General features: G+C 39.6%; 1 protein-coding gene across 3 annotated transcripts in view; it reads left to right on the top strand.

Moving 5' to 3' along the window:
• Positions 1–17,548, top strand: part of LOC125457161 (sorting nexin-9-like) — a 79,445-nt gene that overhangs the window by 12,392 nt on the left and 49,505 nt on the right. For all 3 annotated transcript variants that reach the window (XM_048541009.2, XM_059650025.1, XM_048541011.2), the window contains exons 3-5: positions 3,194–3,268; positions 5,817–5,900; positions 7,866–7,908. In XM_048541009.2, coding sequence (XP_048396966.2) covers positions 3,194–3,268; positions 5,817–5,900; positions 7,866–7,908 — 202 coding nt within the window. The remainder of the gene's footprint in view (positions 1–3,193; positions 3,269–5,816; positions 5,901–7,865; positions 7,909–17,548) is intronic.

Genomic DNA, 17,548 nt, shown 5'->3' on the forward strand with positions numbered 1-17,548 from the left:
GCAACAGTGCTGACAATGTATTCAAATTTAAAATGAGTCTGAAACAAACCTTAGAGCACAGAGTTTTGTGTCACAGAGCTGCTCTGCGAACTTCAGCAAAACCACTGCATCTTTCTCCAGACTTCATTTGCAAAGGCACATTTCAGAAGGTGCTGTGTAACAGTCTCTTCAGCACAACTGCTTCGTGGGCAGTGTGCAGTGGCATACCGTCCAGGCGTACATGAAGGATATCTCACCATCAGTCAGTGATGTCTTGGTGCTTGTGGGAAAGCTCTAGTGATGAGGTATTCTGCAAAATGAATGACAGTCAGCTCAGGGAACCATGTGGTAGTATCCATCCTTCTTTTCCTGCAGAGTCTCAAGCATGCTAAATGTTGACCAGTGCCTAATGGACTTGTAGTTGAAAGAGTGTAACTTTGCAATTTTCTCCATGAAGGACAGTTGATACAGAACTGCCCAACGACTTGAAGAATTCTGCGGCAACAAGTTCGGACTCATCCTTCACAACACCGGGGCCGAAGGGCCTGTTCTGCGCTGTATTGTTCTACACCGGGGAAAGGTAGAACCTGAGTGTGTAATTACATTTGATGTTTGTCAACCAAGGGTCTATGCAGAGCTTGATGCAGCCACATTCAAAGGTGGCCATTGGGTTGAGGATGGCATTGGGTATGTCTTTCGCCCTTTAAGCAAGCTTTGTACACGGCATTCCTATGGACACAGTCCATCTTTGACCTCCAGATGAAGCGGAAGATGCCTTGGACACTATGAAGTGGAGTGGTGAGCCCTGAGATGCAGGCTGGTCTGGACCATACGCTAGGAGTGTGTCCCTGGGAGCATAGTATCTTTTGCAGCAGCGTTACATTGATAGTGAGCAATGCAGTACCCTGCAGATCAACTTGGGTGGATAATCACCCTCATTCTGTGTGCTTCCAAGTTGTACTTCGGCCAGCTGTAGTCTCTCTAACTCATTTTTACTATGCAAATAAGGACCCCAATGTTACCACATTTTTTCAGTAAGCTAAATGTTCTCTTTTAAGATTCTTTTGATTGGGAATAGATGTGAATTTTTTAATTTTGAAAACTGGCTTTTCACCTCTCTTAATGAGCTGTTTTCTCTTCCCTGCCCTAATGGTATTGCTTGACTACTTCTGGGATTATTTTGTTGGCATTTGAAACAATGTAAATGAGCAATTTGCCATGTCTTTTGTTTTAATGCCTTATATCATGGTTTGCATTTTAATATTGACAAAAGTGCATCTGCCACTAGCATTCAGCACTACTCAACGTCTTTCAAGAAGTTTGGAATAAAAACTTCCTTTGATCCCTAATGTAAAACTCTTCATTGGTACATTTTGGCTATTGCAGCTCTTTAAATCCTGTAGTACCACATGAATTTCCATTCTCCAACATGCAAAGTCCCAAGAGAAAGAGAGATCCAACCCAACATATTGCAATGAGGCTGTTCCCAAAAAAGCACACAACATTAAAACGGTACAGGTAAAATGGATGTAATTGTCATATTGGGGATCTTCTTCCTGAATTTAGGATGAATTTTAAGATGTAGCCTCCTAGATAGGTAAGCTAATCGCAGAAAACTGCAACAGAAACAGGGTTATAGATGTACGGGACTTCAACTGATGTACGGGCAGCACGGTGGCTCAGTGGTTAGCACTGCAGCCTCACAGTACCAGGGACCTGGGTTCGATTCCATCCTCGGGCGACTGTTTGTCTGGAGTTTACACATTCTCCCCCTGTCTGCATGGGTGTCCTCCAGATGCTCTGGTTTCCTCCCACAGTCCAAAGATGTGCAGGCTAAGTGGATCGACCATGCTAAATTGTCCATAGTTTTCAGGGGTCTGTGGGTTATAGGGGGGATGGGTCTGGGTGGGGTGCTCCAAGGGGTGATGTGGACTTGTTGGACCGAAAGGCCTGTTTCCACACTGGAGCGAATCTAATTGAGTACTGACCACTACATTGGCCTATGTATTTTTTAAGTACATTTTACTCAATGAAGCATAGTGACAGCTTTCACATGGCAAATAAAATCAAAAGATCATGTAGCCTTCTGAGGAATGTAATGCATTGTTTAGAGCATCTGTCATTTGTCTGGTGGATAGGACATTGACTAAAGTTACTGATGCCAACCTGTTGTAAGTTTGAATGAGTGTGGGGTGCAGAAGTTGAAGACTTTTCAGGAGAGCGTGCCCGAATATTTGTTTCCCAATTCTTCCTGGACCAGATCAGTTTCTGCCAACCCAATGAATCACAGTCTCCATGTAAAATACTCCTCTGGTATATTCAGATCTTACATTTTGCACTGGCAGAGTTGCCTCCTGTGCCCTGTGATGGGGTTAGTTCTATTCTTTGTGTAGTAGCTGTGATGGCTATTCCAGCAACATATGAACAGGAAGTAAAAGTAAGACACTCAGCCCTTCGAGCCTACTTTGCCATTCAACAAGATCACAGCTGACCTGATTTCTAACTTCACTGCTACATTCTTGCATAATCCCAATAATCTTTCATGCCCATGGTAATCAATAATTCATTTTTTCCCTCTGGCTAATGGAGTAGTACAGAGCATCTGTCTCCAACAGTTCTGTGGTATCAAAAAACAATTCCCAATTCCAACCAGAAGACCTAATATTTGCTTTTCAAATCCTCAGCCGAAATTGACAGTCCAGAGACTTGCTTTTAATGGATGTAAAGAAAGCCTGATGTTGCAGCCAGTTTTCTGAATGTTTGTGCTGTATTTTCTGGGCAAGCTTAATAATAAAGAAATCAAACTGTTGCTGGCTCCAATATCACCAAAAGGTCCTAAAAGAAACACAGTATCCCTACTTAATACTGTAGTATGCTCAATATTCAATTCAGGCAGCTGCTAGAGTTGAGTAGAGAGGCTGTTGGCCAATGTGGCAAACGCTGCATTTCAGCTATACCTCCAGTGGGGTGTTCCATTGGGATATTGGTGCTTTGAATGATTGCATTCTAGTGGCCAATGAATGAGTGAAACACAGTTGAATTTCTATTCTAGCATCGTTATTCCAGAAAACCGATATGGGAAACATTTTTAAAATCAATTTCTATATTAATGCATTTCAGAAGGTGGTGTTTCTTCAAATCTGTATTCTTAATTGTGGAGAATATTTCAAAATTTTGACACATGCCTAAATATCTGATGTTATTCCTACTTTAGGATATTTACAGTGGTTGGTATGAAGGTGTGAATTCTAATGGAGAGCGTGGACTGTTCCCAGGCCAAAATGTTCAGGTAAGAAGAAATAACAAAATGTCATGTCAATTATTATAAATTGTAACTAAACATAAAATACACGTAAACCCCAACTCCTTTAATGCTTCTAATTTTCTTTACTGCCTTTCTGATCTGAGTTTTGAACTTTCCTTAATGAATCATTATTTTGCAATATTTTGAATATCTCACTATCCGTGTATTGTTCCACATCTTAGAACAATAGCAGATATTGAAAGTAAGATTATTTGAACACATTAACCCAGAGGGAAATTGATTGTTTCAGTATTAGGCAGTTTCTTTCAAACACAAAACAGGAATTGCAACAGATTTTTTTTAGCAGAAACCAGCTACAATTGAGAAATAAACTGTTGGTGGTGTGCAAATTCGTTGACACACTTTCCCATAGTTATTAATTAGATTATAGTAAAAGTGATGGAACTTGTGGAATCATGGGACCATTTTTCAAAGTTTGACCTGAAATGAAGTTGAAAATGGGAAATGAATTTCCAATTGCTACTTGGCAATCCAGTTTAAAACCAGTATTTTTTCTCTTTTTATTCATCTCTCTCTCTTTCTTAAAGAACATTGTTTTATTCAATGTAAAGTTCTTGTGTCAGTATGTATGTTTACTTTCAGTGGTCTTCTCACTCTTGATGCCTCTCTGTCTTGCCTGTATTACTGTACTCTTTCTTCACTGTTAATCCTCATCTCTATTTGTCTGTCACCAGCAGACTTTCCTTCGTTGGTTTATTCAAGTTGTTTCTTTTGCCTTTTTAACACCCAGATACAAGCTAGTTGCTGCCTAACATCTGAATTTTATCTATATTCCCCCAACGTTCTTTTGATTTTGGAACCAATACTTTATATTGGGAAAATTGTGTGCTCTGCTATTTAAAAAACAATGTGAGAGAGTAAAGGGACCAAAATAAATTGGGGGTCCAGATACAGAGACTATTAAAATGTCATGAACGGCTGCAGCTGATAGTCACATTACTGATTAAATACTGATCTTTGTACGATGTTCCCAGCTAATGGTAATAATGGCCAAGCCTGATCTCAGAGTGAAACCTGGATTGATAGATCAAATGTACAATTTTTGTAGTTGTTTACTTGATAGTTAATCACTGATACCTATTCACATGAGGCTGCAGATGTTCTTTAACAACAAAACGCAGGGTTTATTTCACAAAATAAAACAAATCAAGCTTGCTTTATATTTATATGAGATAGTTAGAAGGATCTTTACACAAACAGCAAACCCAAGTTTCAACCTGTTTCACAACACTATCCTTTTTACAGATACTCATTTCCAGAGAAATTTCACTCCAACATCACTTTTTTAAGACTTTACCAACATCTCCCTTTTTTTATGGAAGGTGGGGAATATTTAATGATTTCTTTCCAGGTTTGCTAGCACAAGCCTTCACAGTTCTGATGTACTAAACATTTTCAAATCAAACAACTTGATGATTTCTATCTAAACTCTTCTGGTTTGGAATCTCCATAACCTAAAACACTTCAACTATGGTGACTGGTTTCAGAAACAAAATGTTTGATTCTCCTGCTAGAAGAAACTAATCTCCCTTCTGAACTGAACTTCCGATTCTTCTGAGCTGAACTTAAAAGCTAAAATTAATAACTTTCTGGTCTGATATAAACTCAGCAATATAAACATTCCATCCATGAACACTGCAGGGGTTCTGCCAGGTACTTAACTGCAGACACATGCTTTGTTGGAATTGATACACTTAGATGACAATTCCAAATGATTTTTTCATCATTTGTTAGTAAAAAACAGAACTGACACACATATAAATGCTTCTGTTTTAAAATCCAGTTTCCAAAATATAATGGATGTGATACACTTTGTCACAATAACCACAGCAATGGTTGAAAGGGAGTGAAGGTCATGCTTCATCTAAAACAAAGTCCATGGAGTTAAGCTACATGTGCAGTATTGAAAACATTTTGTACACCACACCTTAAGGAAAAGACATTTGTCTATCATAGGATGTGGTAATTGCTGGCAAAACCAGCATTTTTATCCATCCCTAAATACCCTTGAACTGAATGGCTTGCTAAGACATTTCCAAGAACATTTAAAAGTCGGTATCATTATTGCAGCTCAGTGAATCCCAGACTGGGTCTAGATAAGTCTTTATATCCAATTATGGCAGTTGTCATACAGAATTTTTGTATTTGAATTAGAATTACATTTATTGTCATGTGTACTCAAGTACAGAAATACAGGCGTATGGAAAAAAGTATTTGCCAATACTGTATTTAATTTGTTATTCTGTTCATTTGTGAGATTGATACAAATTTTCACCAGAATTTCAGTAATCGCACTTTACAGTACAGAAGGAGACTGGTCTTCCCTCGAAATATCAATGAATTTTTCACAAACCACTTTGTCACACTCCTGATGATGTTTACAATTGTCAACTTTTCTGTTAGAAAACACCATTTTCTAAATATATTAATCTGAAGGTCTTGTTCTTGTAGTGGCTTGTTCAATACCTAATATGAATAACATCTAAATGTTATTTTTAAAACAATTTTATAGTTGTTGATGGACAGTGAAACAGCTGTGAATATAGAAGAATCATATGCTGCTGACTCACATTATGAAGAAATAAATGTGGTTGAGGTATGTTTGGATGCAAAAATTAATTAATGAAATGCTACATAATTTTCAGTTTTGATTTGATACATATTAAATATGCCTGCTTGTTGCAGTACCATGAAATTTGTGGGATTTGTGTACAGCATACCTCAATATAGTCCTATGTGCTTATTATCTTTTATTCCATGTAACAAGAGAATGCATATGTCTTCCATGTCAGCTTAATAGTAGCAATGCAGAATAATGCTCCTTATACGACATTTTTCTGCATATAATCAAACCCTTTTTTCTATTAATTCATTTTAAAATGACCAGTAGCAAAATGTTATGAACAAATGTGGTAATCAATGATTTTAATTAAAGCAAATGAGCTATCACAGCCTTGAATTCATTTTAAATCAACCCAGTTGCATTAAGAAGACAGATTTATTCTCAAATTAAAACTCTAAGCCTTACAGTATTAAAGACTGCTGTGATGTCACAAACATTTTGTCAGTGAATAGGCTGAAACATCAACATAAGACACTGAAAAAATATATTTCTGTGTCTACATCAATTGTTTCTTTCCACTTTTCACTTTTGTTCATATTATCAACTGATGTTTCTATTTGTGTTTATTTCTCCAAATAATTCAGGGCCATTACATTAGATACAGATCCTTTTTCTTAAACAGTACCCTTGAACTCTGATCACATACAGGATGTAAAGTATGGGCCTGGAATTTGCAATTTTTATGATGGCTAAACTGTCAGCATTTGCTGATATTATAAAACACTGACAACAACTTCTGACATCTTCAGATATGCAGTTAAAGCCAAAATCTGGAATGTTGCTGATACCTTATTGCTACATAGGATATGTTGTTGCAGTCCTTGTAGATGCAAACAGCAGACAGTAGATTGACATACGTATCAACTTTTTAATGCATGATTCTGAATGTACAAGCTGCTCACTAAGTCATATTGAATGAGATCTAACTGAGTTCCTACTGGTCAGAGTTACTTACAAACATCCTCTCTGGCCCTGAAAAGCTATTTATCTATGTTTGGAGTATCATTCCTTTGGAATAACATCAATAAATGTTATTATTTTTAAGATAATGTTTATGATATTTCAGTTTCTGTCTCAGGCTCATGTGTATATCACAATCATTATTTCACTTCATGTGAAATGATTAAAATGGATTACAATCTCTGCTCTTTGCTCCCTAGTTTGACACCTGGGAGAATTTTTTTTTATTTGTTTGATTGATCAGCCTGCCTCATAGTGTCCATGTTAGTAGATGCCACAGACCCACTATATATGTCACCAAATTTAAAGCCATATTGGAGGAGATGAAACTGATGCTAAGCAGCCCACCAAACCTTTAAGAGTAATGTTGCTGAAGGTCACCCTTCTGTGCTGGTCACCACATCTGCGCTTTGGGATTTTCTCTCACTGTTTGAGTCCTCCCCTTCCAAGGATTACCCTTCAATTTCCAACTGAAACTGGAAACTCAGATATAAAACTTCACACCATTTGTTTCATTTGCCCTGTCCCCAAGTTATGCCTTTATAATGTGTTCATTGCTGCAAAACTCTTTTTATATTGCAAGTTAAAGAAACTAAAATGAAACCCTGTCTCTCCCAAATGAGGAATGTTATTTATTCCTGGAATTCTTAATGTTTACACCTAAACATACGTAGGCATGGTCTTTCCAAGTAGTGAATTTCTTTACCCCAACAACTTAGTAACTTACCCTGCAATAAAACAGAGAACTGCGGGTGTGGGAAATCTGAAACAAAAGCAGAAATTGCCAGAGAAACTTTCTTTTAGAACAGTTACTAGATTCAAAACATTAACTCTGCTTTTTTTTCCCATAGACACTGCCAGACCTGCTGAGTTTTTCGAGTAATTTCTGTTTTTGTTTCAGATTTTTCACTGTATGTTGCTTTCACTTGTTAAGTCAGTACTTGTTTTTGTCTCTTACAATGTTTCCTCTTCCAACAGCTCAAGTCAAAGAACTCTGATGGCCATTCAGACACTTCCGGTGGTATGTGTCACACATTCCATCTTTTTAGAGTTAACTTTCATGTCAGTTTGGTTTTTCTTATGTTGCAATTATTTGTCGCTTAGTCTATGCCCCTAGCCACAAAATTGGTGAGACAAGGTGTCTTCCAGCCTCTGTGCTAAGGCTTTGGAAAGTTGATGCATGTAATTTTGGGTGACTTGTAGCAGGTTACATTGCGACAGCACTCTTCATATACTGAAATACACCTTGGAAGAGTTTCTGGGGTGGAGTGGGCAGAGTGGTGTAGACAATTTGTTAACACTTAATCAAAGAGAAGCCAAAGTATCTTAGAATAGAAAAATACTGCAGATGGTGGAAACAAGGACAAAAAGATGTTCAAATCTCAGCAGGTCAGGCAGCATCTTTGGAGAGACAAATAGAACTAATGGCCTGGATATTGCAAACCCTCAGTGGGTGTGTCCTGGCATGGCTGACACATAAAATAGGGTGAGTACCTTACCCACCAACATCCCACTTGCTGAAGAGCTGAACCCCATAATACAAAGGGGGGGTATGTGCTGAAATTGGCAGTTCACCTGCCACATGTATCAATAATTAAGGGGCAATTGAGTTTGTTAAAAGTTGTTGGCTATACCACAGATTATGGCTGTGGGCCAGGTTTCTTTCCGCTCAGTCTGTTCACCCTAAAAATTTTCATCATACCATTTTCAGGTCAATGACCTTACATGAGACCTAACGACAAGTAGACATGTAAGAATTTTTAAACCACTGGATTTTGGGGGTGGATGGAAAAAACAGACAAGAGATTGATATGTGTGTCTGTGATTGGGTGGAGGCCCAGAGAGATTATTTAACAGAGGACTTAATGTAACCAATAAGAGTGATGGTGTATAATGCAAAGCAAGGCTTCCCAAAGTGGGGTTGTGAGCTGGGATCAAGAGTTCTGAGGCAGCAGTGTGGCTGTGGAGTTCTGACCAAGTTAACAGGTTCCTTTCAAAGTCCATCTACAGCTCACACTCATGGAGGGGATCACAAAAACTCTCAAACCTTAGAATGGGGGCAACACTGGACATAGGTTTGGGAAGGACTGTTGTAAAGAAACAAAGTTTGTGTCCTTTGAGTCTCAGTTTTTTTTTGCGAATGGAAGCAGTTTCTATCCATCTATCCATCCAGACCCTTCATGATTGATAAAAAGCTTCATTAAACCACTGCTTTAATGAGCTGAATCATCAGAGGATTGAATGCTGCTTTTATGTTTGTTGTGAAGTTACTTTGCAGGAACAAAAATTATGCCTACTTTGTGAAACTGTAGTTGATTTGAAATCAAAGTTTTCATGTATGATTGCCACACTTTAGATGTTGTATATTGCCTATGCAAATTTTTGAATCCCAGTTTATTAAAAATAAATCCAACCATTTCCAATCAACAAAACAAGAGAGAATATCCTTGAATGATCTCAGGATGCCACTAAAAGTAATATTCTCCAATTTATCACAGGATGTTACAGCAATGAACCTTGTAGCTTTAAAAGAACATGTTGTTTTATGCACAATCATCCCTTGGCAGAAGAATAGAATTAGAATTAGATTTCATCGTCATTTGTACTCGCATTTAGGGATACAAGTGTACAGTGAAGATTATACAATGTTGCTATTACTGGCGCCACCTTAGGTACAGAGGTACATAGGTGCAAAATCTTAAATACAAAGTAAACATAGAAACAAAGTTAAAAGTTCAAACAAGTTAAAAGTCCAAAAAACACAAGTTGACCCAGAGCCGTAGAAGTATGTTGTAACCACGGAAGTGGTGTTCCACAGAGATTGGTACTGAATCCACTTTTGTTTGTCATTTATATAAATGATTTGGATGAGAATATAGCAGGCATGGTTAGGAAGAGACCAAAAATTGATGGTATAGTGGAGAGTAAAGGAGATTATCTACGCTTACAGGGGGATCTTGATCAGTTGGATCAATGGGCTGAGCAGTGATAGATGGAGTTTAATTTGGATAAATGCAGTTTTGCATTTTAATAAAACAAACAAAGGTAGGACTTATACAGTCAATGGTAGGTCCTTAGGATGTGTTGTAGAACAGAGAGACTTAGGGATCCAAACACATAATTCTTTGAAATTAGCATCACAGGTAGACATGGTGCTTAAGAAAGCGCTTAGCATGCTTGTCTTCATTACTCAAAGGTCTGAGTATGGGAGTTGGGAATCATGTTGAAATTGTACAGGACATTGACGAGGTCTCTTCTGGAGCACTATGTCTGGTCACCCTGTTATTGTTAAATAACAGGATATTATTAAATCGGGAGGGTTCAGAAAAGATTTACCAGGATGTTGTTGGGAATGGAGGGTTTGACAGGCTGGATAGGCTGGGACTTTTGTCACTGGAGCATAGGAGGCTGAAGAGTTATCTTATTGAGATTTATAAAGTCTTGAGGGGCATTGATAAGGTGAAGAATGAGGCCTTTTCCCTAAGGTGGGGTTGTTCAAAACTAGTGGGCATATTTTTAAGGTGAGAGGAGAGAGATTTAAAAAGACCATGAGGAACTTTTCTTTTGCACAGAGTGGTTAGTGTGTGGAACGAACTGCCAGGGGAAGTGGTTGATGCAGCTACAGTTACAGTGTTTAGTAGACATTTGGATAAGTACATGAATAGGAATGGTTTGGAGGGATATGGACCAAGTGCAGGCAGGTGGTTAGTTTAGGTTGGCAACTAGTTTAGTTTGGGAACATGGTTGGCATGGACTAGTTTGACTGAAGGGTCTGTTTCCGTGCTATATGACTCTATGACTGCCTCTAGAAGTAACCTCCAGTGCCTCCAAACATGAAAGCAGCCAACAACATTTGGGATGTTCCAAAGGCACAGATCCAGATGCCAATCAGCAGTATGAATAGCAGTGCAGCAACATCACAAACAATAAGGTGAAGCAGAAATGAGTGATGAACCTGAAAGAAATTTCAAATGTTCAAATTCCACTCAGAATGGAAAATGAATTTCTGCTCACATATGTAAAAGATCAGATCATTTGCTTCGTATGTCAATAAAATATATCATTAAGTAAAAATTGAAATTTGGAATAACACAGTGCAACAATGCCCAGTAAATCCAATGAGAGGAAACCAGTTTCTTGAAAGGCGCATGCTTGCCAATTTTTCTCATGTAATTGAAGCTGTTAAGATTCTTAACTGGACGCAAGCAGGAGTTATAGGCCAGTGAGCCTGACTTCAGTGGTAGGCAAGGTATTGGGGAGGATACTGACAGACAGGATCTACAACATTTGGATAATCAAGGTTTGATTAGGGACAGTAGGCATGGATTTTTGCACGGGAAGTCATGCATGACAAATCTTTTAGAGTTTTTTTTCGAAGAGGTAACCAAGAGGACAGATGGGGGTAGGGCAGTAGATGTTCTCTAAATGGACTTTAGTAAAACCTTTGACAAGGTCCCACACGGTAGGCTAATAATGAAGGTTAGGTCGCATGGGATCGAGGGAGATCTAGCTAATTGAATTCAAAACTGGCTCAATGGTAGGAAGCAGAGGGTAATGGTTGAAGGTTGTTTCTTCAACTGGAGGCCAGTGAGCAGTGGTATACCACAGGGGTCAGTGCTGGGACCTTTGTTATTTTTGATTTACATAGATGATCTGGATGTAAATGTAGAAGGAATGATTAGTAAGTTTGGGGATGATACAAAATCAGGAGTATCGCTGATAGCGAGGAAGGTTATCAAAATTTACAGAGGGATCTTGGTCAGATGGGGAAGTGAGCTGAGGACTGGCAAATGCAATTCAATACAGATAATTGTGAGGTGTTGATCAAACCGAAGTAGGACTGATATAGTAAATGGTAAAGTCCTGATGAGTGTTGTGGAACAGAGGGACTTGGGAATACAAGTACATAATTCATTGAAAGCAGCATCACAAGTAGACAGGGTGGTGAAGAAGGCATTCAGCATGCTGGCCTTCATCAGTCAAGGCAGTGAACAAAGAACAAAGAACAAAGAAAATTACAGCACATGAACAGGCCCTTCGGCCCTCCAAGCATGCGCCGATCGAGATCCTCTGTCTAACCTGTCATCTGTTTTCTAAGGGTCTGTGTCCATTTGCTCCCCACCGATCCATGTACCTGTCCAAATATATCTTAAAAGATGCTAACATGTCTGCGTCTACCACCTCCGCTGGCAACGCATTCCAGGCACCCACCACCCTCTGCGTAAAGAACTTTCCAAGCATACCTCCCTTAAACTTTCCTCCTCTCACTTTGAACTCATGACCCCTAGTAATTGAGTCCCCCACTCTGGGAAAAAGCTTCTTGCTATCCACCCTGTCTGTACCCCTCATGACTTTGTAGACCTCAATCAGGTCCCCCTCAATCTCTGTCTTTCTAATGAAAATAATCCTAATCTACTCAAACTCTCTTCATAGCTAGCACCCTCCATGCTAGGCAACATCCTGGTGAACCTCCACTGCACCCACTCCAAAGCATCCACATCCTTTTGGTAACATGGCAACCAGAACTGCACACAGTACTCTAAATGTCGCCGAACCAAAATCCTATACAACTGCAACATGACCTGCCAACTCTTGTACTCAATACCCCGTCTGATGAAGGAAAGCATGCCGTATGCCTTCTTGACCACCCTACTGACCTGCGTTGCCACCTTCAGGGAACAATTTTCCTGAACACCCAGATCTCTCTGTTCATCAATTTTCCCTAGGACTTTTCCATTCACTTTATAGTTCGCCCTTGAATTAGATCTTCCAAAATGCATCACCTCGCATTTGCCCAGATTGAACTCCATCTGCCATTTATCTGCCCAACTTTCCAGTCTATCTGTATTCTTCTGTAGTCTCTAACAAACCCATTCACTGTCTGCTACTCCACCAATCTTAGTGTCATCTGCAAACTTGCTGATCAGACCACCTACACCTTCCTCCAGATCATTTACATATATCACAAACAACAGTGGTCTCAGCACAGATCCCTGTGGAACACCACTGGTTACAGGTCTCCAATTTGAGAAACTCCCTTCTACTACTACTCTCTGTCTTCTGTTGCCCAGCCAATTTTTTATCCATCTAGCTAGCATACCCTGGGCCCCTTGTATAGAGGAGTTGGGACATTATGTTACAGTTGTACAAGTCATTGTTGAGGTCACACTTGGAGTATTGTCCACAGTTTTGATCAGCCCGTTTTAGGAAAGACATAGTTAAACTGGAAAGTGTGCAAAGAACATTTATGAGGATGTTGCCTGACTGGTAGGCCTGTTATAGGGAGAGGTTGGCCCTTGGAATATAGGGGAGTAAGAGGTGGCCTTATTGAGGTGTATAAAATCACGAGGGGCCAAGATAGTATGAATGCACATATTCTTTTTCCTAAGGATGGGGAATTGAAAACCAGAGGGCATAGGTTTAAGGTGAGAGGGGAATATTTATGAAGCACCTGAGGGGCAACTTCTTCACGCAGAGAGTGGTGTGTATGTGGAATGAGCTGCAAGAGAAAATAGTTGAGGCAGGTACAACATTTAAAATAAAACACTTGGATAAGTACATGGGGGAGAAGGGATTAGAGGGATATGGACCAAATGTGGGCGGTTGGAACTAGCTGAATGGGCACCATGGTCAGCATGAACCAGTTTGGGCCAAACAGCCTGTTTCTATGCTGTATTACTTTATGACTCTAAGAACTGTTCAAGACAGCTTGTTTTCATCCATACTCAATGAAGTCATTGCTGCCTGTGTTGAACTAATCCTCCATGCTAGTGGGAGGTGATTAAGTGGAGGGAAAATCCTGCAAAGATTTTTAGATCTGGAGCCTGAAGTTGCCACTGCTTGTAAAATCAAGTAATTGAGCGCATTTTCAGACAATGGGTGGTTGTTTGACTTTAGATTCCTTACAGACATAATATCAAAAGTAAATGAGCAGAACTGTGAACTACAGGAAAGGATAGAGACATGGCATCATTGCTGTGAACGCATTCAAATTGAAACTGAGTCTGTGTTTCTTTCAATTTAAAATAAAACACGACAACACTTCCTGAGCCTGGAGTAAATCTGAGAAAAAGATCAGAGACAAAGAAAATGGCTTCACTCAGAAAACCTCTGTGCCCACCTGAGGAAGCTAGCAGAAGAATTCAACCGGTGATTTCAAGAACTAGACGTGATGTAACAAATGATCATGTTTGTCTCAAATCCATTCCTTCATGCACACATTGGTAGGTTCCCTATTAAATTTCATCAGATGTTCAATTTACAAAGCAGTGGAATCAATAAAAAGATCATTATTCTACAAAATGATATTGAGCTGAAAGTCCATTTAAGGGAGAGCAATTCTTGGGAATTCTCAAACAGGGAAATAAACCCATTTCTATCACCTTGTACTTTTAAAGTGAAAGCTTATTTTGATAACATGTACCTCTGAGGCAGTATTCTCCAAAATGAAGGCCATAAAGTGCAAGTATCAAATCCACCTCCCAGATACCCATTTGATGGACTTTTTATGACTAGCCGTCTCTTGCAACAACCCAGAATTCTAGATTCCGGCAGAAAATGTGCAGTCACAGTAATCACACTAAAACTCATTGAGTAGCCAAAGAAAAGAATAATTATGCAGAAAATAGTTTTTAGATTTTAGCTCAAAATGTTTGGCTTTGGGTCAGCATGGTGGGTAGTACTGCTGCCTCACAGTGACAAGGACCCAAGTTCAATTCCACCTCGGGTGACTGTCTGTGTGGAGTTTGCACATTCTCCCTGTGTCTGCGTGGGATTCCTCCGGGTGCTTCCGTTTCTCCCCACAGCCCAAAGATGCAAGGGCTAGGTGGATCAGCCATGCTAAATTGCCCATAGTGTTCAGGCATTTGTACATTGGGTGGGTTATAGGGTGATGGGTCTGAGTGGGATGCTCTAAGGGTCTGTGCAGACTTGTTGGGCCGAAGGGCCTGTTTTCAAACAGTAGGAATTCTACAAATATTTAAGTGTTTACTCTATTCGTCTTAGTTAATCTTCAAACAATTCGATGCCCTTCACAAGATATCCAGAAACTGCTGAAAGCACTGGATACTGCAAAGGCTATAAAAATATTCAAGCAATAATACTGAAGACTTATACTCCCGCTCTTGCTGCACCCCTAGCCAAGCTTTTCTGGTTAGCTATGACACTGGCATCTGACCACCAACATGGAAAATTGCCCAGGTCATCCTGTACACAAAGTTGCCCCAGCCTCTTAACAGTCCCATCAGTCTCATCTCGATCTTAAGTAAAGTGGTCGAAAGGATCGTAAACGGTGCCATCAAACCGCATTTGCTTTGCCATAACCTGCTCACTCACTCTCAATTTGGATTCCACCAGGACTACTCAGCTCCTTACCTCATGACAGCCTTGGTTCAAACATGGACTAAAAAAACTGAATTGTACAGGTGATGTGGAAGTGTTCAGTCCTCCATCTTGTAGAAGAGAGCTGTCAATGCCAATGTCAGTGCAGAGTGAGAACCAATCCTTTGGTAACATGAAGAGTGGGAGTCTGAAAACATCAGCTTCACTGGGCGAACAATCAGAGAGAGTGATGGAAGACATCCAACCCAATCAAGATATTGAGGAAGATAAACCGTGTACAGTTCCATGTAGCCCCAATGCCTATGGATGTAGAACATAGCTCAGAAGGAAAAGTTTCCTGATCTGAGTATGTAGAGCTGTGTGAAAGGAACCACCCCTTTCAAAGATAATTCAAACAACGAAAACATGAACAGAAGTTTATTCATGCAGCTAGTGATTAGGATGAGGAAGGCACTGACAAAGTGTGGTGGAGGTTGGTTCACTTGGGACATTGAAGATGGAATTGGGTTATTATCTGAAAGAGAAGAATGTACAGGGAGGAGGCATCAGGTGCAATGCTCATTCTCAGTGTTAGTGCAGATATGATGGGCTGAATAACCTCTTTTTCTGATGTACCAACTCTGTGATTTGATAGGGTTCTGTGAGAAATCCAAATGATGTTAGATAAATCTGTTCAAATTTTTGAGATTCTAACTGTAAAAAAACATAAAGGGAATCAATGAATGTGGTATATTCGGATTTTCAAACAGCATTCAATAAGATGCCATGTGAGAGTTTGTTACACAAACTTAAGGTTCATAAGATTCAGGATAATTTATTTGCATGGATCATGGTTTGGTTATTAAAGGAGAATTTGAATAAACAGGTCATTTTTGGGTTGGAAGACTAAATAGTGAGATACTTCAAGGATCAGTTCTTGAAACTCAGTTAGTTGCAATCAATATCATTAACATAGATAAATTACACTTTGTCTCCTCATCTAAGTATGTCGATGCTACAAAATTATTTAGGAAAGTAAGCAGTGAGAATGATTGAAAAAGACTACCTCAGCTACAGATAGGCTCAGTGAGTGGACAAGAATACAGCAGATCGAATCTAATTAGGGGGAGTGTGAAGATATCTACTTTGGAGAGAAAAATAGTAAACCTAACTATTTTATAAATTGTAAAACTTGGAAATGTTAGTATTCAAAGGAATCTGGATCTTTCTGTACATGAGCCACTGGAAATTTTGACATGCAGGTGCAGCAAGCAGTTGGAAAAGCACATTATATTCATCTTCATTACAAGGGAATTGATGTATACGAGTTAATAAGGCTTACTGTAATTGCATATGGTCTCAATGGGACACATCTGGAGTATTGCATACAGTTTGGGTCTTCTCATCAAGGAAAGATACTTGAGTCTTGAAGGGAATGAAGGTTGGAGGTTAGTCATCTCGGCTCCAGGAAATCTCTGCAAGGAGTTCTTCAGACTAGTGTGCTGGACCCATCTATCTTCAACTGCTTTACCAATAACCTTTCCCCCAACATAAAGTCAGAACTGGGGATGCTCACCAAAGACTGCATAATTTGCAGTACCATTCCTGACTCTTCAGATATTGAAATAGTCTATGTTCAAATGCACCGAGACCCAGACAATATCCAGGCTTGATTTGAAAAGTGGCAAGTAACATTTATGCCACCAAAATGCCTGGCAATGATTATCTTCAATAAGAGACAATCTAATCACTGTACCTTGACATCCAATGGCATCACCATCACTGAATCCACCATAATCAACATCCTATGGGTTACCATTGATCAGAAACTCAACTGGACTCACCACATAAATACTTTTGCTACAGGAGCAGGTCACAGGCTAGGAATACTGCAGCGAGTAACTTACCTTCTGACTCCCCAAAGTCTGTGCATCTGTAAGACACAAGTCAGGAATGTGACGGAATACTCCCCACTTACCTGGATGAGTGCAGCTTCAACAACACTCAAGAAACTTGACCTCATCCAGGGCAAAGCAGCTGCTTGATTGCCACAATATCCACAAGCATCCACTCCATTTACCAACACTGCTCAGTAGTAGCAGTGTGTACTATCTACAAGATGCACTGCAGAAATTCACCAAAGATCCTTAGGCAGCAGACACAAACCCCCAACCACTTCTATCTAGAAAGACAAGGTCAACATGTACAAGCTCTCCTCCAAGCCACTCGCCATCCAGATTTAGAAATATGTCATTGTTTTTTCAGTCTTGCTTGGTGAAAATCCTGGAAATCCCTCCCTAACAGTATTGTGGATCTACCTACAGGATGCAGGGGCTCAAGAA

The sequence above is a fragment of the Stegostoma tigrinum genome, chromosome 12, assembly GCF_030684315.1.
Source record: "Stegostoma tigrinum isolate sSteTig4 chromosome 12, sSteTig4.hap1, whole genome shotgun sequence".
In the NCBI taxonomy this organism is placed as follows: Eukaryota; Metazoa; Chordata; class Chondrichthyes; order Orectolobiformes; family Stegostomatidae; genus Stegostoma; species Stegostoma tigrinum.